Genomic DNA, 24,791 nt, shown 5'->3' with positions numbered 1-24,791 from the left:
TTTTGGTCAAAATTTTATTTTTTGTCTGTTTGAAAAATTATTTTTTTTTTTGTTGAAAATTGCCAAAATGTCTCGCTTTTTTTTTACAAAAAATTCTTAAATACTTGGCCAAATTTTTTAAAATTAGTAACCAAACACGTTTCAATTTGAAATGTGCTGTTTTTTGTAGTCAATTTTTTGTCTGCATTAAATTTGTTTTAAATTGTTTTAATTGTGTTTTGTCACGTTTTCGGTTACTTTTTGGTCAGTTTTTCGATCGTTTTTTGTTACCAAGGTTACTTTTTTTACTTTCATTTTTTTTTTGTTGAAAAAATTGAGTATACGAGCCCCAACAATGTGAAAAAAACAAACCTGAATTTTCACTTTATTTATTTATTTTTTTTAAATCGATTTTTTCGGTCTCGTAAACAAAAAACGATAGGTACAAATGTTTCGTGAACTTTCATTTCAACTATTTTTCATTTTATTTATTTATTTATTTTTTTGTAATGCTTGGTATCGAACATGTCGTACTCGAATGAATAAAATAATGAAAAAGGTACATTTTAAAGTTTATAAACGAACTCAATTCACAAAACCTTATCCATATAGGTAACTTAATTATATAGGTATCTGTTCAGTTCTATTATTCGAATTTCTTGGCCTCGTAATCGAGCCCTGGGCTAATGTCAGCTCTCTTTCCATATTGGTCTGTGTGTTTCCGAAGTTATCAAAATACTCGTGTCTAGCTTTTTCCAGAACTGATATTCATCCCACATCAATTTATCTTTCATCGTTAACGTGAGATTGTTTATGTGAAGATATTCCAAATTCGAGGTTGTCACCGGCTTCCATATTTGTTCGTTTTCATCATTTGGGTCTCTGAAAATATTTCAATTTTACATATTACAGTTTTATCTGCAGGGTTTCGATACGCTTGAATTTGATATAATTACACCAATATGATTATTTTGAAAGCATTTTAGTGTAGGATGATGATACATTGCATAAGTAGACGCTCGTATTGTAAAAAAATCCCTTTTCCTGAACTCCCATCCCCTTTTTCATACTCTGTATGCCTTCGAGTTTCATATTCCCTGCTTTCAACCCTCACTCCTGCTCAGTCTCGCTATTCCATTTAGATGAAAATCAATACGATTCGAAATTCGCACGTAATTTCTACGAACATGTTGTTTTAGACAGGCTCGTTTGTCACTTTCAGTGTCGTATGTTCATTAATGTAATTGACTCTCACATTTCGTATTCTAATCGTGCCTCGTAGCGTCTCGTTATAGAGCTTTGCAAACGATAATCTTTTTGCTAAAAAAAAAAATGTCGAAATTTATGTACCCGGTTGTCACGAAGTTGTACCATAGAGATAGGACTTGATCGGAGACTATTCTGTCGTTTCCTCGAATAGTTGGAGGAAGCAAGTACGGATAGTTGAACATGCTTATGAGCTCTTCACCGTGTATTGGTCCTGAAAAAAAATATATGAAGTAGGTTGTTTGATATCGAAGTACTTGCTTTTTTATACGTGAGATATTTTTCAATAGAATAAAAATTGGTCTTACCTATTTCGTACTTGACGTACGTTCCTTTCGTATTTTTTCCGATAGAAATTCCTCCGTAATTACGAAAATAGTCCGGATGATTTTTATAATCGTATAAATAGAAATATTTCGGTCCTCTGTACTGTAAAGCAGTTTCAATCGCTCCTACGTAAGCGTGAGTGGAACCAAAAAGCTGTAACGTGGAAGGGCATTGGTTATAGATTTGAGTGGATTATTGTTTAAACGAAATATGTACTCATTTATATACTCACCTCGCCAAAAGGATAGAATGATTCTCCGAGAGGACGATGTTCAAGATACCTGGATACCAAAATATCGGTGATATTTTCCACTCCAGACGAATGCTCGTAGCCGAAAAATTGCGGAAAAATTTTTCTATAGTGCCTCGAGAAATGATTAAGACCTTTCGAATTGGCGAATACAACTGGTGCGAAAAATTGTCTATGTTATATCTCAATAGTAGTACGTAAATAACGCCTTGAGCCTCGCTCACTCACTAGTTGAACCTAACGATCCCTCATCAGCAGTCACTCCGAGTATCCAAGGTATGTTGCTGGGGGTTTTCATCAATTCGGCTGGATTGTCGACGAGGAAAGCTCCTTCGACGTGTTTATGCTCGATGACTGGCCCGAACATGGTGTCTGGTAAGAAGAAATCGTGCTGGAAATGCAACAAAAAAAAAAGATGAAAAAGAGGAATGGGAGAGAAGTGATTTGACTATTATAGATTTGATATGCACCATTAATTTTCTGGTTGCTAGGATGAGATCTTCAATCGGTTTCGATTTCAAGCAAATCGACAACTGTTCCGAAGTTTTAGCAGGGCAATCGACAACCTTGGCGTAATTCCACGCAGCCTGTCTACCTTTACCTGGCTTCATCAGTGTCCAAAAATTCAATAGTTGTCCACTTTGTGAAATACATCTGTGAAAAAAACCTGTAAAGTGATCCATATACCTAATTATCATAAATAAACTTCTTCTTTGGAATACATTAGGTATTCAAAGGCGGTGACGTTACCTTTGGAAGATTGAGATATTAAATGAAGGCTGACGTCAGAAGCTCCAGAACTTCCTCCACTCAAAGTGACATTGGTTGGATCGCCTCCGAATGCATCGATGTTTTCCTGAACCCATCGCAGAGCTGCCTGCTGATCTTTTAAACCGTAATTTCCAGGGATGGCTGAGTCTTCTGTGCTTAAGAATCCTGTTTCGTAAATGATGAGAAAAATTGTCAATTTTCTGCTTCGAAATAAGTTCATATTTCACCCCCCCCTCCCCAATTGAATGAAATTCTTGTCGAGTAGTTTCGAAATTCTTCCAACTTTCGTTTGAAGTACAAATGTAAGTACGAATTTATTTCAATTTACTAACCCATCGGCCCAATACGATAATTGACGGTTACAAAAATCACTTTTTTATCCATAATGTACTCCGGTCCGTATTTATAAGGCGAACTATGGCCCAGCATTCGACGTCCTCCGAAAATAAATACCCAGACTGGTAACTTCGTTTGATTTTTTTGCGCCTACAAATAAGCAAAGATAAAAATTGGCGAACATTATCGCGAGATAACCTTCAAAATTACTCTGTATGGGTTTTCGTATTATCTCCGATAAGATGCACACAATTGAACCTACTTGAGGCGTATAAATGTTCAGATATAAGCAATCTTCTTGACCCGTGAATCCTTTTGTGCTCAGTTGAGGGCACATCGGAGGGTATGACGTTGCGTTTAGTGTCTCGTTCCATGGGTTGGCTGGTTTTGGATTCTGTTGAAGGGTGAATTTTATAGATTAATGCTCGAATGAATTAGATAAGCGGTACAAGGCGATCATTGGAAAATTTTTTGACGTCGATTTTTTTTGGTGAGGGGGAGGTAGAGGGAGGATTTTTAAAAATTGTATCGCTCCCAATTTCTACGTTGGTTCATTTTGACCGAAAATAATGCTTTATTGAACTAGGGAGCGAAATAATTTTTGATGAATTTTGAGATTTATTGCCCGAGTGAAATTTAGGATCAAATATTTTTCGTTATGAAGGAGAAAAATGCGAGTATTTACTTCCAAACGATCAGTAAGCCTCCCTTATAATAAAAAATTAGATTTTTTGGTCATAGAACTTGGAAATTCGTGTGAGGTGAATGTCAGAGAATAATGTGACTTTATAGAGACCTGTTCGGAGACAGGGTGTCCATTCTCTGGAAAATCTGGAAAACCGGCAAAAGTCAGGATATTTTTTAATTTTTATGCAAATTCCCTGGAATTTTGAAAAATAAAAACACTCAATAAAACATATCTCAAAGATTCAAGTTTCTTGCACTTTTAGTTTTTTTTAAATTGAAAAAGTGATTAATTAAAGTCTAACTTTTTTTTATATCCGAAGAAGTATCCAGTTTGAAAAGAAACATATGGAAAAAATTACCCCCCCCCCCAATCGACAACTTCTTCTTTAATTAAAGTAACAGGGTGAGTGTAGAAAATCGGATAAAATGGTCTGCGAAATTGATTTGTAAAACCTGGAAAAGTCAGGGAAAATGATTTGCTAAAAATAATGGACACCGTGGGGTCCTTGGAAGAGTAGGTCACGTGCCGTCGTACCTCAACATTTTCAAAACTTGCAAATATTTCTTCTGCAGTTGAAAATTTTTCAAAAAAATTAAGGAATAGGTATCTAATATTAGTTATTTTGAGAGTATTGGAATTTTCAAAATGGACTCTGAGGATGGAGTTGAATGCCTCAAATTTTTTTTAATTTTTCCCCCATTTTATTTTTATCGTTTCATTGACTTTTTTGGCTACAAAATTGAATGGATTAACTTGAATTTATCGAATTGCGGAATCAGTGTGTCTTACTGTCGTGAAAGTCATGAAAAAGGTCATGAATTTTGACACGTGGCGTGGTCATCAAAGTCATGAAAGTCATGAAAAAGTCATGAATTTCGCACGAAACACATTTGAAACTTTTTTAAAAAACCCATAAAATTAAAAAAAATCCATTACAGTTTCAACAGGCATCGCAAGTGGTCATTTTAATAATGACTTGGTCATTTTTTTCAATCGTGGTCATTAAAAGTCATTTTTTTCGAGAAAGTCCTTTTTAGGTGATTATTTTCATGGTTTTCCCTCGTCTTTAAATTTTTTTTAAATTTTACACAAAAAAAAGAGAAATTCAACAGTTATTCCAAATATTTCATAATTTTTTTTTTCTATTTTTATACTTTAATGGAAATTGATGTTACTATCAGTTGTTAGTTTCATGAAAATATTCCAAATAAAAATACAGTAAAAGCTCGTTATAACGCTTTCGGTTATAACGCTGATTTTCTCTGGTCCCTAGACAACCCCATTTAAACCAATGTAAAATTATTCGCGATATAATGCCCATGAGTGATTATAAATCGCGTTTTAACGCTCTAAAATTTGAGAAAAATCACATTTTTAAAATGATTTTGACAACAAAAAACCAATTTTTTGTGACAAAAAAGCTTACTTTCATGTTAAAAATTCTCACTTTCTGAAAATTTCGGCCGCAAGAACAGTTTTTTTGTGCAATTTTTACAGTTTTGATTTTAGAAACAGTAAAAAAAAACTTTTATGGCAAAATTTTGCAACAGTTGCAGTTATACAAACAAGTAAAATTACTTTTGATTTTGGCCAGAAAAAGTAAGATTTTTCAATAACCTTATCAAACTTTAATAGAAGCTTGATTACAATTCTTACAAAAAAGGCAGTTAAGTACTTATCTAGAATTTTTACAAAAGAGTAGAGTTCTAAATTTTTTGTCATAATCTTGAGAAAAAAACTGAAAAGTGAAATTTTTCAAAATTTTGGTAAGCTATATTGATTACTTTTTAGTTTTTTGGAAAATTTGGAACAAGAATGCAAGGCTTTCCGAAAATTTTGACCACAGAAAACAATTTTGTAAAACTGACATAGCTATTCATATTATTTATAGCAGACCTCAAAATCAAAGTAAAATTTCAGATTTTTTTCATTTTCAATTGGAACAGTTGTTCAAATTCAAAATGAAGTTCACGTTTTCACTTCTTTTATTACGCTCTTTTTGCTTTAAAACAAGAATTCGCGGTATTACGCTCATCAGCGTTGAAATGAGACTTTTGCTTATAACGCATTTCTCTCTTTTTTTTGATCAATTGAAGAGCGTTATAACGAGCTTTTACTGTAATTTCAAAGCTTTTTTGCCGCGTACATTTTTAGCTTGAAATGTTATCAGTTCATAGCCAATAAAATGAATTGTGTTGGTTGATATAGGGTCTAAACATCTAGAAATCGAAAATATTAAGGTCATTTTTTAGTCATTTTTTTGGTGAAAAAAGGTCATTAAAGTCATTATTGTTTTTCTAAATTCAATTGCGATGCCTGTTTCAAGTAATCTAATTTGGAGGGGGGGGGGGTATTTTCTTGTAGATGTGTGGAAATCAATGAGTACGTATGTACGAGTAAAAATGCTAATTTCCAAAAATTTTGAGGCATTTGAACCTTCCTCCCCATTCCAAGTCTTACCTCATGTCCTTCATATCGTCCGAAATGCCATATCGAAGTATTCGTTGGAATTTTTCAGTCGAAACATTTTTTGAACTGAGCAAATTTCCATTATTTAGGGAATTGTTGAGGCGCCCCCCCCCCAATTAAGTTTTGAAAATAATATTTTAAAATGAGCTTTTCTCAGAACCGAAATTGGTTTATTTATTTTTTCGTTCATGGTCTCAAAATGTTATCATCTGAATATCTTTTGGTCATCAACTCATTATAGTTGACGATTTATAACGAACTTTTTTTTACTAAATATTTGGGAACTTTTCGTCCCTTCAGTTTTGAGAGACATTTATTTCAACGGTGAATCGGTAAAATTTGTTGACCCAGATTAAGATTTTCACACTTTCAGGTCTTCTGTTAGAAATTTACTAATCAGGCTTCTTTTTTTTGGAAAATTTTTTTAAAAATGCAATTTTTATCTTGAATTTGAGTGAGTTAATTTAGAAAAATGAAGAATTTGTAATGATTTTTACATTTCCATCCCAATTAATAATTTTTTGCTATTTGCATTTTATCTACCTACTAATTCATTTTATAGAAAACCAAACGATATGAGATAAAAATAGTTTAACATTTTTAATGGTATTTATCAGTTGATAAGATTGTTTCTGAAAGGATAGGTACGTGATTTTGAGGCCATTTTCGGCTCATTTTAATGATGTCAATAAACCACATAATGTTACATTTTTTTCTCTTAGCAGCTTCTCACATTGAAAGAGAATAGGTACCTATGTATATAAATTTGTTTTTCCTTTAAATTTTCTCTAAAAAAAATTAGAGTACCTATGTACTTGACAGATAGTGATTTTTATTTTACAAACCTCGAGTCTTAAATCTCCAATCGGCGGCTCTGCGTATGGAACGCCCAAAAAAGTATTGAATTTCTTTCCATCTCGACTAATCCTGGTCGTACCTCTAATATCGCCCAATTTCGTGCTGACCAGCACCTCAGCTGTGACACTTTGATGAATTATCAGAATCAAAATAGCGCCGATTATTTTCATAACTAAGTACATAATAACGACGAGTTCGAAATTAATCAATATTATACATATACGAAATTATATGTACGAAAAATAGTATTCTAGCGTCTCGCAAACAAATACCTAGTTACACATTGTAAATTTTCAACCGAACTATGAGATTTATGTTTGTGTTTTTCAACCACTTAGATTAATGTATGCATAGCTGCACTTTCTATGCAAGGTAAAGAGTCGAGCTGTGCTACATGAATAAAATCCGGTTTTTTCATTTGTTTGTCGAACTGAAAATTTTTGGTTTAGTCGATCTTAATTTATACTTTGTACGTATTTCTAGGTATACCTACTTAAGGTTACTTGCGATTAGTGAGTGGTATTGATCTTTCTTAGAAAAGCGAATCGATGCGTAAAGATATATCTTATTTTTTCGAAGATAACGAATTTCGTTGTACTACATATAAAAGTTTTAGTAGAGTTTTTTGAAATAATTACCTAGGTACCTATATGGACTCGAGTCTCAGTTGTCTGCTGTTATATTTTACTGATAGTTTAGTCGTGTATTTTAACTATTTCTATCAACTTATCACGAATTATTAGCCCAGGAGAAGGGAATGAGGAATTTTTTGATAACGAATAAATCATAATTTGTAAGTACATATTTGCATAGAATAAAATAAATCATTAAAATTCGTAAAATCTTTTTTGTTAATGAGGCATACTGAGTAATGATCCGTTCGAATTTATTCAATAATTTTAATTCGACTAGAACAATTAAATAATGTATCGTTTTAATACGTACGTAATTTATTTGGTTGTATCAATACTTCACTCAGAAACTGCGAAAAAAAACTTTTGCTTTGAAAAAATGTGATTTTCGCGAAAGAAATATTATAACCAAGTGTTGTCGCGATTCTACGTAAAGTTGATCAAAAACACGCGCATCGTGCACTTCAAGTTGTATGTAATAAAATACACTGTGCAATTAGAGCACAGTAGATAATTATTTATTATGTACTTGGTACGTCTACGTACCTAACCTAATCACTTTTGCTCGTGTTTCCATCATTTTTGATACTAAAATAGTTTGTGATTGGTAAATAGAATTATCACAGTGGATGAGACGGTGCGAGCTTTTTGAAATGTTTTCTTCATTATCTAGATTCTTACAAAATATTGCATTTGTATGTTAAATGCACTTGAAATAACTTTGTACCTTCATCTTGAAGCTGTTCAGATAGATGCACGTGTTTTTATAATGATATTGACAGCTGATGTTGGTAGGTTCATCGGTGAATTCGGTTGCACTGAAAAAATTGTCTGGTATACGTACATGTTTAAGAATAATTGCACCCCCCTCCCTCCAATCTTCTGGCACACCTGCCTTAGAGCAAATCCCCCCCTCCAAAAAAAAAATTGGGCCAAAAATTAAAGATTTCGTTGTCTAACACAGAACTTGCACGAAATTTGTTGATTTGGATGAAGCTGGATCGAAAGAGCATGCAAAAATTTATCACCAGCCACATTTTCAAGTGATAGTATATTTTTGGTGAATTTGGGAAATGAAATTTAGCCCAAAAATGATGAAAAAACAAAATTTTAATTTGAGGTATACCCTATTTTCGACCTGCCAAATTGATCGGAAACAATTTCGAACAGTTTTGCGTTGTTCTGGAGCCTCCAGCAGATTTTTAAAACTTGAAACTTCCACAAAATTTCATCAAATGAAGTTGGAAATCCAAAATTCACGCTGCAGACCACTTTAAACATGTTATCATGTCAACTGCTGGTGGGATTGTCATTTTGGAGCCACCAGCGATTGTTTGAAAATGCTCGAGTCCTCCCATACATTTTTGAAACTTGAAATTTCCAAAAAATTTCATCAAATGGCATTATTAAAGCTGAAATTTATTCTGCAAATGTAGGAACTCGAACATGCTAGTATAACACATACGTTTATTCATGATTATGTACAATGATAGAATAATATACTCGAGTATAAATGGTAACTATGTTGCTACATACATAGAGATAACAATCGAATAGGTGGGGGTATTGACGGATACTACAGTCTCCCCTTGTGCAAAAATTTCAAAAATTGATAATTAAATAGAAAATAGAATATAAAATTGAATAAACACAATAGAATAAATAAATACATAGAAAAATGATCGAAAAAAATGATCAAAAATAGTAGATAATGCATAGAAAAATATTTGAAAAGGTGTGTACAAATTATTGAACGTAATCGTCCAGATATCTCGGCCTTTTACGTTCCCTTAAAGATAGTTGACGCATAACTGTTGATGGACATCTTGCTTATTGATTTTGACTCGACTGTGTTGGTACATTATCTGCTGTTGTCGAAGTGTTCTAAGATGAAATTCCTCGTAACGGAGTCAAAGGTGTTTTCCGCAATCGATGAGGCTCAACTACTCCAGGTACTGGTTCATCCGCGAATGCTACTTTCCGTGAACCTTGTTGAAGCTGGTTGATGTGTCGCTTGATTTTATAACCACTATTGAACTCGACTAGATAATGGAGATTTCCCATTTTCTGGACAATCTCTCCTGGACACCATTGAGGTTTATTATTCGAATAATATTGCGCTTGAACACGATCTCCAGGTTGAAAATGATGCGTTCCTTTAAAATTTGATTTGATACTTGGTTCTGGTTTAACTGGAAAAATCGCGTCTAATTGAATGCGTAATTTTCAATTCAGGTATAACTCAGCTGGAGATTTTCCATTTTTCAACGGCGTTGCTTGATAGCGCACTAGAATTTGTTGTAATTTCTTGTTCATCAGCTGCAAGTCGTCTGCTGAAGATAACCGTTTCTTTAGAGTTTGAATGTTTCTTTATGCTAGCCCATTGGTAGCAGGATGACTAGGAGCGACGAATTTCTGAGAAATACTTCAATTTTTACAATAGTTTGAAAAGGTTTCGCTAGTGAAAATGGTAGTGTTGTCTGAAACGATTATTTCAGGGAATCCAGTTCGAGAAAAAATTTGATTCAGCATTTTGATAGTTGATTTGGAAGAGGGTGCACTTCTTAGGCAGCCAACCTCCATCCATTTTGATTTCGCATCGACAACGACTAGAAAATGGTATCCTTGAAAAGGACCGGCATAATCAATATGACTGCAGGTATATTTCGAGTCATTCTGAAACTTCCAGCTACTTTTTAGACCTTCATGACCGATTGCGATTTTTTTTTTCAAAATTGGTGTTTGGTGTATACTTCAGTCTGAAACATATTTTTGTCCATCAAGTTTATTCTTCTTTGAAAATTTCAAGTTTTAAGAATCTGCTGGAGGCTCCAGAACTGCTCAAAACGACTTTAAACCGTTTCTAATCGGTCTGGCAGGTCGAAAATGAAGTATATCTTGAATTTCAGCTTTCCAGATCAATTTGGTAAAATTTTGATTTTTTTCTTCTTTTTAGTGTGCGTAGCACACTATTGGTTTCGTTCCGAAAGTTGAAAAATTCTTTGGCTCGAATGTTCTCTTAGAGGAATGGGCCGATTTTTTTAAATTTTTCATACGTAGGTGAGGCTTAACTTGAGGAAGGGAATGTCGTAATTATAATTGCAATTACTCAATTAGCTTCTTGAGTAATTGCAATTAATTACAAAAATTTGTACCAAAAAAACAATAAAAAAGGGAAAAGGGCCATATCAAAAGCGAAGCCGACAAAAGCGAAGCCGACTTTAAATTTTCAAAATTGAACAATGAGAAAGGTATCAAAAGCGAAGCCGACATCGGTTTTAAAATGTAACACTGCAGGGGTCCTAAAATATTCTTATCTACAGTGTTATCTTTTCCATTGTTCAATTTTAGAACACCTGCAGGTGTTTCATTTACACACAGTCAGTACCTAGATGCGGAAAGCAGGTGGTTACCCTTTCTGAATCAAAACCCACCAGCCATTTGTGAAACACCTGCAGGTGTTTCATTTGCACACGTAGACGCTGAAAGCAGGTGGTTACCCTTTCTGAATCAAAACCCTCCAGTCATTTGTGATTTTGCTGTGCTCCCAAGAGGTTCTCCCACTCTCTCAGTACTGCAGTGCTTATGCTTTCCTGATATATCGCGTTGTGCTCTGGAGCTTTCAGAATAGCATAGTGTATTCGGAATCGCGTTGTGCTTTTTTTATTTAAAAATCGTGTTGTGCTTTTTTTTTTCAAAATAGAGTTTTTTTTTAAAATCGCGTTGTGCTTTTTTTCGAAATCGCGTGGTGTTTTTTTTTCCAAAATTTGCGTTCGTGTTTTTTTTTCGAAGATCGCGTTGTGCTTTTTTTTTTTGAAAATCGAGTTGTTTTTTTTGAAATCGCGTTGTGCTTTTTTCCCTAAAATTCGCGTTGTTTTTTTTTTTTGAAGTTAGCGTTGTGCTTTTTTTCTGAAATTGTGTGGTGCTTTTTTTCGAAATCCCGTTGTGCTTTTTTTCCAAATCCCGTTGTGCTTTTTTTCCAAAATTCGCGTTGTTTTTTTATTTTGAAGTTTGCGTTGTGCTTTTTTTTCAAAATCGCGTTGTGCTTTTTTTTCTGAAATTGTGTGGTGCTTTTTTTTCGAAATCACGTTGTGCTTTTTTATCAAAATCGCGTTGTGCTTTTTTTTCAAAATAACGTTGTGCTTTTTTTTCAAAATCGCGTCGTGCCTTTTTTCCAAAATTCGCGTTGTGCTTTTTTTTCAATGTTTGCGTTGCGCTTTTTTTTAAAAATCGCGTTGTTCTTTTTTTTTCTAAAATTCGCGTTGTTTTTTTTTGAAGTTTGCGTTGTGCTTTTTTTTCAAAATAGCTTTGTCCTCTTTTTCTGAAATTGTGTGGTGTTTTTTTTTCAAACTTCGCATTGTGCTTTTTTTTCAAGATAACGTTGTGCTTTTTTTTCAAAATCGCGTTGTGCTTTTTTTTCAAAGTTCGCGTTGGGATTTTTTTTCAAAATAACGTTGTGCTTTTTTTTTCAAAATCGCGTTGTGCCTTTCTTTCCAAAATTCGCGTTGTGCTTTTTTTTCAAAGTTTGCGTTGTGCTTTTTTTTTATAAATAACGTTGTGCTTTTTTTTCTAAAATTCGCGTCGTTTTTTTTTCGAAGTTTGCGTTGTGCTTTTTTTTCAAAATAGCTTTGTGCTTTTTTTTGAAAATCGCGTTTTGCCTTTTTTCCAAAATCCGCGTTGTGCTTTTTTTTTATAAATCGCGTTGTGCTTTTTTTTCTAAAATTTGCGTTGTTTTTTTTTCGAGGTTCGCGTTGTGCTTTTTTTTCAAAATCGCGTTGTGCTTTTTTTTCAAAATCGCGTTGTGCTTTTTTTCCAAAATTGCTTGGTGCTTTTTTTCGAAATCGCATTGTGCTTTTTTTTTGAAGTTCGCGTTGTGCTTTTTTTTTTCAAAGTTCGCGTGTGTTTTTTTATTTTGAAGTTCGCGTTGTGCTTTTTTTCAAAGTTCGCTTTGTGCTTTTTTTTTATAAATCGCGTTGTGCTTTTATTTTCTAAAATTCGCGTTGTTTTTTTTTTTTTTCAAAGTTCACGTTGTGCTATTTTTTCAAAATCGCGTTGCGCTTTTTTTTCAAAGTTCGCGTTGCGCTTTTTTTTAAAAATTGCGTTGTGCTTTTTTTCCAAAATTCGCGTTGTGCTGTTTTTTAAAGTTCGCGTTGTGCTTTTTTTTTCTAAAATTCGCGTTGTTTTTTTTTCGAGGTTCGCGTTGTGCTTTTTTTTCAAAATCGCGTTGTGCTGTTTTTCCAAAATTGCTTGGTGCTTTTTTTCGAAATCGCATTGTGCTTTTTTTTTGAAGTTCGCGTGTGTTTTTTTATTTTGAAGTTCGCGTTGTGCTTTTTTTCAAAATCGCGTTTTGTCTTTTTTCCAAAATTCGCGTTGTGCTTTTTTTTCAAAGTTCGCGTTGTGCTTTTTTTTATAAATCGCGTTGTGCTTTTCGTTTTTAAAATTCGCTTTGTTTTTTTTTTCAAACTTCGCATTGTGCTTTTTTTTCAAAATCGTGTTGTGCTTTTTTTCTAAATTTGCATGGTGCTTTTTTTTCAAGATAACGTTGTGCTTTTTTTTCAAAATCGCGTTGTGCTTTTTTTTCAAAGTTCGCGTTGGGCTTTTTTTTAAAAATTGCGTTGTGCTGTTTTTTAAAGTTTGCGTCGTGCTTTTTTTCCTAAAATTCGCGTTGTTTTTTTTTCGAAGTTCGCGTTGTGCTTTTTTTTTTCAAAATCGCGTTGTGCTTTTTTTCCAAAATTGTGTGGTGCTTTTTTTCAAAATCGCGTTGTGCTTTTTTTTAAAAAAAATCGCGTTGTGCTTTTTTTTTTGAAATTGCGTTGTGTTTTTTTTCGAAGTTCAGGTTGTTTTTTTTCAACGTTCGAGTTGTTTTTTTTTCGACGTTTGCGTTGTGCTTTTTTTTCTGAAATCGCGTTGTGCTTTTTTTTCAAAATCTGCATTGTGCTTTTTTCAGAATTCGCGTTGAGCTTTTTTTCAAAGTTCGCATTGTGCTTTTTTTTTGGAAATCGCGTTGTGCTTTTCTTTTTTGAAGTTCACGTTGTGTTTTTTTTCGAAATCATGTTGTGCTTTTTTTTCAAAATCATGTTTTTTTTTTCGAAGTCGCATTGTGCTTTTTTTTCAAAACCGCGTTGTGCTTTTTTCCGAAATTGCGTTGTGCTTCTTTTCAAAATTATGTTTTTTTCAAAATCGCGTTGTGCTTTTTTTCCAAAATCCGCATTGTGCTTTTTTTTCAAAGTTGGCCTTGTGCTTTTTTCAGAATTCGCGTTGAGCTTTTTTCAATGTTCGCATTGTGCTTTTTTTCAAAATTGCGTTGTGCTTTTTTTAGGAAATCGCATTGTGCTTTTTTTTTACTAAAATTCGCGTTGTGCCTTTTTTCAAAATCGCGTTGTGCTTTTTTTTCAAAATTGCGTTGTGCTTTTTTTCCCAAAATCGCGTTGTGCTTTTTTTTAAAATCATCATTGCGTTCTGATTTTAAAATCCCAATTGCTTTTTTTCAAAGTTGCTTTGTGCTTTTTTTTCAATCGTATTTTGATTTTTTTCGAAATCTTGTTCTATTTTTGAAATTTGCGTTGTGATTTTTTTCTAAATCGCATTGTGCTTATTATTTTGAAGTCGCATTGTGCTTTTTTCGAAGTTGCGCCTTTTTTTGAAATTTTGTTGTGCTTCTTTTCCAAAATTGCGTTGTGCCTTCCTAACTAAAGAAGCTACGCACATTGTTACAGCTGCGCTTAGCGCAGCTGTCTAGTTTGGCATTGAATTTGATTTTCAAAAATTCACCAAAAATTGAAAAATGCAGTTTAGCACTTGAAATTTTGGCTGGTGATGAATTTTTACTTGCTCTTTTCGATCTAGCTTTGTCCAGTTCAAAAAATCGTGTGCCAGTTCTATGTTGGAAAGCGAAATCTGCTATTTCGGCTGACCTGCCAATCAAAATGGCCCCCATTTTGTCATTAATGTCAACTTTTTTTTTTAGCAAATTTGTCTTAAAATGTTCCTTATGATGTCCCCTTTAAGAGGAAAGTTGTCTCAGAGGATCGACGAGATGCAATCATTCCTATTGTCATGCCGGGCTAAAAGATAAGGAGGAATTGCGAGAAGGATTTCAACTTTAACGAATGATCGCTGAAAATGAGAACACATTGAGACTGAAATGATTTTTGTTTTTTTTTATTTATTTAGTTCGAGTACCATTTTTTAAAAACATTCTTTACGTTTAATCTTCTGAGGCGAATTCATTTATGACTCGATTTTGCAAATAAACGAAAATTTTGATAAAAACTCGATCAAAAATATCAAATATGTAAGTGCTTACCAACTTACTTATCGCAATACTTAATTTCATGTTTTACAACTTTTTAATCCTATCATACTCGTACGTCTCTTTCCTTCCAATAAAAATATGTATTACATAATATCCAACCGAGTTTAAAAATAACAGTGAGCTTATTCGTTAATTTAAATTAGGTACCTGTCACAAGATTCATGATTTATTTAATTTATTCATCGATCGAGAAAATATGCAGATTAGTGGTTATACATAATTATATTTTCCGAAGACTGGGTAGAATGTTCAATGTTGACATTTTTTTCTCACGTTCCTATCACGAGTGCTCGTTCTGAAACACCCAGAACAAGTGAATGATCATGAAGTATACCTACCTACATATTTTGAAAAAAAAAAGTGAAAAATATACTCGTACCTATCTACTCGTATCTACGAGATTACGAGTATGAAGCCTTATTCAGACATTTGTTTAATCGAAATCCTCGGCTTCGTAAATGAACATCGTGCTCGATGTCAGCTCTCTTTCCATATTGGTCTGTGTGTTTCCGAAGTTATCAAAATACTCGTGTCCAGGTTTTTCCAAAACGTGTATTCGTCCCAAATTAGTTTATCTTTCATTGTTAACGTTAGGTTGTTTATGTGAAGATATTCCAAATTCGGAGTTGTCACGGGATTCCATATTTGTTTGTTTTTATCGTTAGGGTTTCTGAAATATATATTTTTGCAGTTTAATCTGAAGACTTGGAGAACATAAGTACATATACCTACTTACAAGGGAACTACCTGAACCGGCAGAAACGAAAATGAACGAATCAAAGCTGGATGGAAAGGGGACCACCTTAGGACCCCAGATCCAAAATTTCAAGTACTAAAAGTTGATTTCTCGATTTTTGGTGAATTTTTACGAATTGAAAAATCCGAAAAATTATCAATTAATACCAAAAATGGAAAATATTGATGAAAAATGGAATTTTCTCAGGAAGTGGTTCAGATGGCGTCCCTAACTCATTTACGACTATCGAAATTCGTAAAACCTCAATTCCAGTCATTCTGGAGCCTCCAGCGATTTTTCATCATTTCTCCAGAAACTTGAAATTGCTGCAGAACGGCTAAAAATCAACTTTAGCACAAATAACTTTATTTGAGGCCTATGTGGGTTGCCTTTAACCATTTTTTGCGGTTTTCGCGAAAATCGGCGTCTGCCGGTTCACATGTGTATTTTTGGCCCCCTGGAAAAAACGACAAAATTTGAAAATGTTGAAAATTCCATCTTTTGCGATGCTACCTAGTACCTACCTATCCAAAATCGAGCTTCGACTTATTTCGACGTTCCGAACAGGTAAAACTCCCATTTCGACCATTCTGGAGTCTCCAGAAATTTTTTATAGTTTCTGGAGAAATGATGAAAAATCGATGGAGGCTCCAGAATGACTGGAATTGAGGTTTTACGAATTTCGATGGTCGTAAATGAGTTAGGGACGCCATCTGAACCACTTCCCGAGAAAATTCCATTTTTCATCGATATTTTCTATTTTTTGGTATGTATTAATTGATAATTTTTCGGATTTTTCAATTTTCAAAAATTCACCAAAAATCGAGAAATCAATTTTAGCACTTGAAATTTTGGATTTGTGGTCCTGAGGTGGTCCCCTTTCCATTTAGCTGTGATTCGTTCATTTTCGTTTCTGCCGGTTCAGGTAGTTCCCTTGTTAGTATGATTAGGCGTCGATGTTTATTGTTGAGACTCAAGAGTGGTTATTCATAAAAGTGAATTTTTAACCAAATTTTTCAATTCCCGAAAAAGTGAAAAAAATTAATTTTCAGAGGTGTATTACGAGTGTTTCTTTTGACAAGATATCGTCTGGTGTGTGTACACTCGATCCATCCAAACATCCTCAATGGCAAAAATTGTGAAAATCCATATGACTTACCCACTCATTATGAAATTATACCATAAAGTCAACACTTGATCTGATACTATTCTGTCGTCTCCTCGAATGGTAGGAGGAAGCAATTGTGGATTGTTGAACATACTCACAAGTTCTTCTCCATGAACTGGTCCTATGAAAAAAGCATAATTTTTATGACTGAATTTCAAATTACGTTCATAACTGGAAGATGAGTTTTGCAACTGGCAAAAATGTTGTGTCAGTTCAATATGAAGAATATTACAAGAGCATTCAAAAAATATGATCCTTTGATGGCCAAATTTCCACGTATCGAATTGCATTTTTCGAATTTTTAAAAATCTGCAGGCTTGCGAAATGTATGAAAATTTTATCGGGGGAAGGGGGGGGGGAGAAAATTCTCCTTTTGGCCAATGAAACAAATTAATTTCAGCGTTTCATTTTCATTGGATCAAATTCGGTTCATTTTTCTGGACGTGACTTATTTTGAGTTTTAGGAATTCGTCAAAATTTCTCGGATTGGAGGTATTTTGTTTTGAAGTTGTTTTGATTGTTTGATTTTTCATTTCGACTCATCATCATTCCACCGATTAGAATGACGTATTTTCATTTCTAGCCGTAAAAATTTGAATTCTCGGTAAAGGAGAGGCGAAGTTGATCGGTTATGAGACTTACCTGTTTCATACTTGACGTATGATCCTTTTTTATTTTCACCGATAGAAATTCGACCATAATTACGAGAATAATCGGGATGATTTTTGTAGTCGTATAAATAGAAATATTTGGGACCTCGGTATTGTAGAGCAGATTCAATTCCCCCTACGTAAATGTGACTGGAAGTAAATAGCTGTAATTTTAAATGAAGAGTCATTTTATTCTCATGTGTGTGATTTTAGTTGAACATGAGTTGGTTATTTACTCGTGAACGAAATTCTAAGCACTTACTTCGCCAAAAGAATAAAATGATTCTTCGAGTGGACGATGGTCCAGATATTTGGATACCAAGATATCGGTCAAGTTATCCACGCTGCCAGGAGTGTGCTCTTACCCGAAAAATGGGGGAAATACTCTTCTATAATGTTTTGCAAAATGACGAAGACCTCTGGAATTTGAAAATACAACTGGTGCGAAAAATTGTGCATTATTACTTCGGCACCATAAGTGAATGTAACACTTTGACCATAGCTCACTGACCCATTGAGCCTATTGCCCCCTCATCAGAGGTTACTCCAAGTATCCACGGTATGTTGCTGGGTTTTTTCACCAATTCGGCAGGATTATCGACGAGAAATGCTCCTTCGACATGTTTTTGCTCGATGATTGGGCCAAACATTGTTTTCGGTAAGAAGAAATCGTGCTGCGAATTCAAGAATTTGCACATGGTGTAAAGAGAGCAAAGAGAAATGGTTTGATTAATCGATACTTACAGATAATTTAGTAGTTCCTACGATGAGATCTTTTATGGGCTTGGATTTCAAACAATTCAACAACTGTTCGGACGTTTTGACGTGGCAATCGATAGCTTTAGCGTATTTCCAAGCTGATTGCCTTCCTTTACCAGGCTTCATCACTGTCCAAAAATTCAAAAGGTGACCACTTTGTGAGATGCATCTGTGAAATAAACCTGTAATGCGATTCATAAGTTAATTAACTGATTTTTGGGTGCACTTTTTTGTAGAGATCAAGTGTAGACTAACGTCAGCAGCTCCGGAGCTCCCTCCATTCAATGTGACATTCGTTGGGTCTCCTCCAAATGCATTTATGTTTTCTTGAATCCATTGCAGAGCTATTCGCTGATCTTTTAAACCAAAATTGCCAGGGATTGCCGAATCTTCTGTGCTTAAGAAGCCTGTTTTGAAGTGAAGTGATGTGTTAATTTTCAACGAAAGTAAAATATTATGTATATCCTCGGTTTTATTCGCGAGTCGAGCTCGGATGAAATATGTATTTTTCGTAATACAAGCTCGGCAATAAATCGAAACGCTGTCATCTTATTCGTAATTGCATCGAAAAGCTCTTATTTCACATTCGAGTATTTTAACTTGAAAGTTGGCGTAATATGAAAATTATGTGAAATACGAGCGGCATTACTTTTTTTTACAGATTTGTGATGATGATTTACTAACCCATTGGTCCGATACGATAATTTAAGGTTACAAAAATCACTCTTTTATCCATTATATACTCCGGGCCGTATTTATAAGGTAAACAATGACCGAACATTCGACGTCCTCCGTAAATGAACAACCACACTGGTAATTTTGTGTGATTATTGGTCGTCTAAGAAAAAGGGAAGTCGATGAAGGTTGACCAAGGTAAACTTCACCTGGTATGCTTACTGTTTTCAAGAGGTACTTACTTTAAGCTAACTCACTTGTGGCGTGTATATGTTTAGATACAAGCAATCTTCTTGACCTATGAACCCTGTTGTATCCAGTTGAGGGCATATCGGAGGATATGAAGTTGCATCCAGGGTTTGGTTCCATGATTTGGCTGGCTTGGGATTCTGTTAATGTATGAACTTTCATGAATTTCCAAAATTATTTAAGTAGATAAACACTTGATGCCGGAAATTTGTTTGAAATTTTTTGGTCGTTTAAATTTTTAAACAGAGATTATTATGTACCTCATAAAAGAGGAAGATGAATTGAAGGCTTGCTCAAATTTAAGATTTCAAGACACCGAATTTGATTTTTCCTGATAGTTTTTTGAAAATGCAATTATGTATTTCTGTGATACGAACCTCAAGTCTTAAATCTCCGATCGGTGGCTCTGCATACGGAACGCCCAAAAAAGCATTGAATCTTTTTCCATCTCGACTCAACCCTGTAGTACCTCTGATATCGCCCAATTTCGTACTGACCAGCACCTCAGCAGTGACATATTGTTGATTTGATAAAATTAAAAAAACACTGATAATTTTTATTATTGAAAAAAGTTCGAAATTAATCAATATTGTACGAAAAATTGCAACCAAAATTCTAGCGTCTCGAAAACAAATACACATTGTGAATTTTAAATCGAACTAAGAATTTTTATCGATCCTTGAGTCGTTGTTCATTGATACATGTGTAGTTTTCAACTAGATAAATGCAAGTCCAGCTAAATTCGTGGTACAAAATAAAGAGATGTTGCGTTACATGAAAAAATTCCGGTTTTTTTTTCACGAACGTTTATGTAGGCTGAGTAGCGTAATGATGGCATAACTATCGTATTTTGTTGTGTATGTATGTATTATTAATCTCTGTACTTGAAAAACTCGTGAGCTACGACGTTCTGAGTTGTATTTTCCTGGAGTTTCAAGTTTTAATATCTTCTCAGAGGCGGGCGTACCAAACTGGTGGAGGGGAGAGGGGGCAGACAAAAAATCTAGGCGAAAAGTTGGAAATTTTCGGTGAAAATTGGTTGAGTTGGAAAAAGTTGGGAAGAAATTGTGTAAACCATTTTTTTACATCATAAAAAGTTCAAGAATGATGTTGTTTTACGTTTCGAATACTCAATTTTTTACAGATTTCGCCCGTGCGAACTGTTTTTGAATTTGATTTTCGAAGGCCAACATGCGAAAAAAACACGAAAAAAATTTTGGATTTTGGATTTCTGTACCAACTTTGCAATAAAACAATTTACTTTTTTTTTATCAATTTTAAATCTTCGTTTTTGGACATTTAAAATTATTCCACATTTTTTTCCAACTCCCCGTTCCAAAATGTGTTCGAATCATATCTGGCTAATTAGCATAAAAAAATCCTGGCCCAAGGGGTGGGGGGGGGGGCTAGGATAAAAAGTTGGCAAAATTATACTCCCTCTCCTCCCCTCCACGACACATCACTTCGTTTCGCCTTTTTTTTTGTTTTCGATTCTAGAAACATTAGGTAAGTTCGAAGTTTTATTTTTTTTGGAAGTTCATTTTCCAAAAGCTTGCCAGAGTTCGGAATTCCAATTCAGAGATTTCCGAAAAAAATCCAGAAAGCTTACATTTTCATGATATATTTACTAAGTACAACGAACTTTTCGTAAAGATATTCTCAAAACTGTGTGTGGTTGGGGGAGGGGTAGATAGAGAGCCCCAAAATTTTGGTCAAAGTGTAGAAAAATGTCACATATCGTTTCATACATTTTGAAGAGCGATAAATACAAATACCAACTAATTTTTTCGATTTGGCCCCTTCAACGTCCTCCATTGGCCCCCAAATTTCCTGAGAATTGAAAAAAAGGTGTGACATGGGGCCTATTAGGTGTTTATATGAGTGTTGAAAATGAATATCAGCTTGTTTTTTTTTATGTGTTACTAAAATTTCTTCAACTTTCATAAAATTCTGCAAGCCCGTGGAGCAGTTTACGGAGCCAAATCAAAAACAAATTTCATATCGTATTCAATTTCTTTTTTGCCAGAAATTTCAAAAAAATTTCACTTTGTTGTCAAAAATTGCCACAATGACTCAAAAATTTTCAAAATAGGTTCAACTTTTAAAATTAAAAACCAGAACATTTCAATTTGTAATATTTTGTTTTGTTTTTTTTTTCGTTTTGAAGGGTCGGAGGGGAAAAATTGATTGAACTGAAATTATTCTACGCCAAATTTCCTATGAGCATGGCCAGTTCAGTTGAAATATATTTTTCAATTTTTGGTGAATTTTTAAAAATCAAATTTTGGCCAAAAATAAAAAAAAAATCAAAATTTTACCAAATTGACGTAGAAGGATGAAATTTGAGATATATCCTATTTTCGATCTGCCAAATCGATTAGAAACTATTTCAAACCATTTTGAGCAATTCTGGAGCCTCCAGCAGATTTTTGAAACTTGAAATTTCCACAAAATTTCATCAAAAGCAGTTGGAAAGCTAAAATTCATTCTGTAAACTAATTTCAATACGCTAGAGAGTCGACTGCATGTAGATTTCAAGTCGTTCTAGAGCCTCCAGCGACTTTTTGAAAATTACTGGAGCCTCCAGCAGATATTTCAATGCTTGAAATTTCCGTAAAATTTTACCAAACAGAGACACCCCATTTTTGACATTACTCTGAGGTGGATCGCAGACGGTTTCAATTCGTTTTTGGAGTCTCCAGCATATTTTTAGAAACTTCTGTTTTTTCTGAAAATGCCACGAAATCTATCCGAATCAACTTTCGGCTTTCCAACTTTATTTGATGAAATTTTGTGGGATATTTCAAGTTTCAAAAATGTGCTGGAGGCTCCAGAACTGCTCAAAACGGTTTGAAATAGTTTCCAATCGACTTGGCTGGTTGAAAATAGGGTATATCCCAAATTTCAGCTTTATAGCTCAATTTGGTATAATTTTGATTTTTTTCTCATTTTTGACCTAGATTTTCAAAAATTTACCAAAAATTGAAAAATATGTTTTAACTGAACTGTTCATACTTATAGGAAATTTAGCGTAGAACAATTTTTGTTTGAACATTTGTTCTCTCAGGCCCTTCATTTCGGCGATACAGCCAAAAAACCTGTATCGGCATAGGTTAATGACCTCTTACGGGGGTAGTGGTCAAATTGCGGGGTGCAACTTTTGATGGGTTGTTTTAGAGATAGTCGGGGAGCCCACTTAAGGATGAATTGCACCCCCCCGTCGATCCTCCGGGACAACTTTTTTCTTAAAGGGGGAGTCCTAAGGAACATTTCTAGCGCTTGTACTCAAAAAAAAAGTGGCCCCACATACAAAATGGCGGCCATTTTGATTGACAGGTCAACCGAAATGGCAGATTTTGCGTTCCAACATAGGACTTGCACAAAATTTTTCAATCTGTACAAAGGTAGATCGAAAGATCAAGCAAAAATTTATCATCTGTCAAAATATCAAGTGCTAAAAAGCGTTTTTGGATTTTTGGTGAATTTTTGAAAATCAAATTTAGGCCAAAAATGAGGAGAAAAATCAAAATTTGACTAAATTGACCAAGAAAGCTGAAATTTGGGATACACCATATTTTCAACCCAGCAGATTTCTTAAAATCGAAATTCCCACAAAATTTCACCGAAATGGAGTTGGAAAGCTGAAATTTATTCTGCAAACTAATTTCAATACGCTACGAAGTCAACTGCAGGGGGATTTCAAGTCGTTTTGGAGCATCCAGCGATTTTTTAAAAATTACTGGAGCTTCCAGTAGATTTTTGAAACTTTAAATTTCCTAAAAATTTCATCAAACAGAGACGGAAAGTCAAAATTCATTCTGCAAACTAATTTTAATACACTACAAAGTCATCTGCTGGTGGATTTCAAGTCGTTTTGGAGCCTCCAGCCACTTTTTGAGAGGTCGTATTGTGTTTTTTGGAAAATTTAAATTCTCAAGAAGTAGCTGGAAGCTTTAAAACTATTTGAAACCGCCATGTAGTCTGCGAAGTAAATTTCAGCTTCCCAACTCCATTTGATAAATTAATGTTAGGGAAATTTCAAGTATCTACTGGAGGCTCCAGAAATTTTCAAAAAGTCGCGGAAGGCTCCTAAATGATTTGAACTCACATGAAGTCGTCTTCAGAGGGTGTTAAAATTGAAGTGTAGAGTAAATTTCAGCTTTCTATCTCTATTTGATGAAATTTTGTGAAAATTTAAAGTTTCAAAAATCTGATGGAGGCTCCAGGAATTTTAAAAAAATCGCTGGATGCTCCAAAACGACTTGAAATCCCCCTGCAGTTGACTTCGTAGCGTATTGAAATTAGTTTGCAGAATAAATTTCAGCTTTCCAACTCCATTTCGGTGAAATTTTGTGGGAATTTCGATTTTAAGAAATCTGCTGGAGGCTCCAGAACTGCTCAAAACGGTTTGAAACAGTTTCCAATCGATTTGGTGTGTCGAAAATATGGTGTATCCCAAATTTCAGCTTTCTTGGTCAATTTAGTCAAATTTTGATTTTTCCCCTCATTTTTGGCCTAAATTTGATTTTCAAAAATTCACCAAAAATCCAAAAACGCTTTTTAGCACTTGATATTTTGACAGATGATAAATTTTTGCTTGATCTTTCGATCTACCTTTGTACAGTTTGAAAAATTTTGTGCAAGTCCTATGTTGGAACGCAAAATCTGCGATTTCGGTTGACCTGTCAATCAAAATGACCGCCATTTTGTATGTGGGGCCACTTTTTTTTTGAGTACAAGCGCTAGAAATGTTCCTTAGGACTCCCCCTTTAAGAAAAAAGTTGTCCCGGAGGATCGACGGGGGGGGGGGTGCAATTCATCCTTAAGTGGGCTCCCCGACTAAGACCAACCTGAACAAATAATGTGAAATTCAGCTTTCCCCCAATTTTTCCGAGGTTCGACTAGAAATTTTGCTAAAATGACTGCACTATTTTTGCATTTTTTAAAAATTTTGAATCCATATTCCTAAAAATTTGGGAAGATTTTGAAAATTAAACTTTCAAAAAAAAGCTCAACTTTCAGCTTTTGACATTTTTGGCGTGTATTATTTTTAAAAGTTCTATCGAATGCATTTTGAAACACCTTCAACAGATTTTTCCTAAGCTTGCGGTACCAACCCCAAGGTGAGCTTAATTTTCAAAATCTTTTCCAAATTTTGGAAATTATAACTACAAAGTTTAGTTTCAAAATTTGAAAAAAAAATTTAAAAACTTTTTTATGACATTAAACTTTCTGAAAATTGAAAAAATTGTGGCAAATCTCACTCCACATGTCCCAAAGTGATTGGAGGGCCCATATGATGAATATTTTCATTCTGTCCTAACGTGATGAACCTTTCGTAGAAATTGGATAACTATATTTTTAAATTTTCTCATTTTTGAAATTGTATTTTTTTTTAATTTTTAGTAGGACTCTATTGCAAAAAAAAAAATGCATGCATGGAAACAGAACTTTGTGTAAGTTTTCAATTTGAAAAAAAAAACACTGCAAAATTTGAAATTTGGAGAAAATTTTCCAGAATATTGAAAAACCTAGGTAAATTTTTAAAAATCAGCATTTTTTCATTTTTGAATATTTTTTAATTTTTAATAAAATGGGAGGATGTATTTCATAGCTCTAGTGAGCAGAAATTGGTAGAAATTCTTGTAAATCTAAAGAGAAGT

At 34.1% G+C, this 24,791-nt stretch overlaps 2 protein-coding genes and 1 long non-coding RNA gene across 9 annotated transcripts in view; 1 reads left to right on the top strand and 2 right to left on the bottom strand.

The window, feature by feature from the left end:
* LOC135833764 (uncharacterized) overlaps positions 1-24,791 on the top strand; it is a 265,501-nt gene that overhangs the window by 48,308 nt on the left and 192,402 nt on the right. The gene's annotated exons all lie outside the window — the stretch shown is intronic.
* On the bottom strand, positions 540-8,161 carry LOC135833733 (juvenile hormone esterase-like). 4 transcript variants are annotated; one of them, XM_065347491.1, is made up of 11 exons: positions 7,890-8,161; positions 6,932-7,116; positions 3,192-3,323; positions 2,926-3,079; positions 2,573-2,758; positions 2,293-2,489; positions 2,051-2,213; positions 1,805-1,977; positions 1,554-1,725; positions 1,330-1,459; positions 540-861 (listed from the first exon to the last, which is right to left on the bottom strand). In XM_065347491.1, the coding sequence occupies exons 2-11, from the start codon at positions 7,112-7,114 to the stop codon at positions 669-671; spliced, it is 1,683 nt and encodes a 560-aa protein (XP_065203563.1). In that variant the 5' UTR covers positions 7,115-7,116; positions 7,890-8,161; the 3' UTR covers positions 540-668. The 4 variants fall into 4 exon arrangements, with proteins under 4 accessions (XP_065203563.1, XP_065203565.1, XP_065203564.1 ...); XM_065347493.1 differs by having other exon boundaries at positions 6,932-7,070; positions 7,890-8,160; XM_065347492.1 differs by lacking the exon at positions 7,890-8,161 and adding an exon at positions 7,217-7,703.
* Positions 9,033-19,881, bottom strand: LOC135833750 (carboxylic ester hydrolase-like). Of its 4 annotated transcripts, none has more exons than XM_065347519.1 (11): positions 19,506-19,881; positions 19,137-19,268; positions 18,889-19,042; positions 18,460-18,611; positions 18,190-18,386; positions 17,708-18,119; positions 17,438-17,609; positions 16,787-16,916; positions 15,271-15,561; positions 15,039-15,186; positions 9,033-10,335 (listed from the first exon to the last, which is right to left on the bottom strand). In XM_065347519.1, exons 1-5 carry the CDS (start codon positions 19,767-19,769, stop codon positions 18,345-18,347), a joined length of 744 nt encoding a protein of 247 aa, XP_065203591.1. In that variant the 5' UTR covers positions 19,770-19,881; the 3' UTR covers positions 9,033-10,335; positions 15,039-15,186; positions 15,271-15,561; positions 16,787-16,916; positions 17,438-17,609; positions 17,708-18,119; positions 18,190-18,344. The 4 variants fall into 4 exon arrangements, with proteins under 4 accessions (XP_065203591.1, XP_065203590.1, XP_065203592.1 ...); XM_065347518.1 differs by lacking the exon at positions 9,033-10,335 and having other exon boundaries at positions 12,991-15,186; positions 17,708-17,883; positions 17,957-18,119; XM_065347520.1 differs by lacking the exon at positions 9,033-10,335 and having other exon boundaries at positions 12,991-15,186; positions 17,708-17,864; positions 17,957-18,119.

Source organism: Planococcus citri, chromosome 2, assembly GCF_950023065.1.
Source record: "Planococcus citri chromosome 2, ihPlaCitr1.1, whole genome shotgun sequence".
NCBI classification, from domain to species: domain Eukaryota; kingdom Metazoa; phylum Arthropoda; class Insecta; order Hemiptera; family Pseudococcidae; genus Planococcus; species Planococcus citri.
The sequence above is the reverse complement of the archived record's forward strand: the minus strand, read 5'-3'. Positions and strand labels throughout refer to the sequence as shown.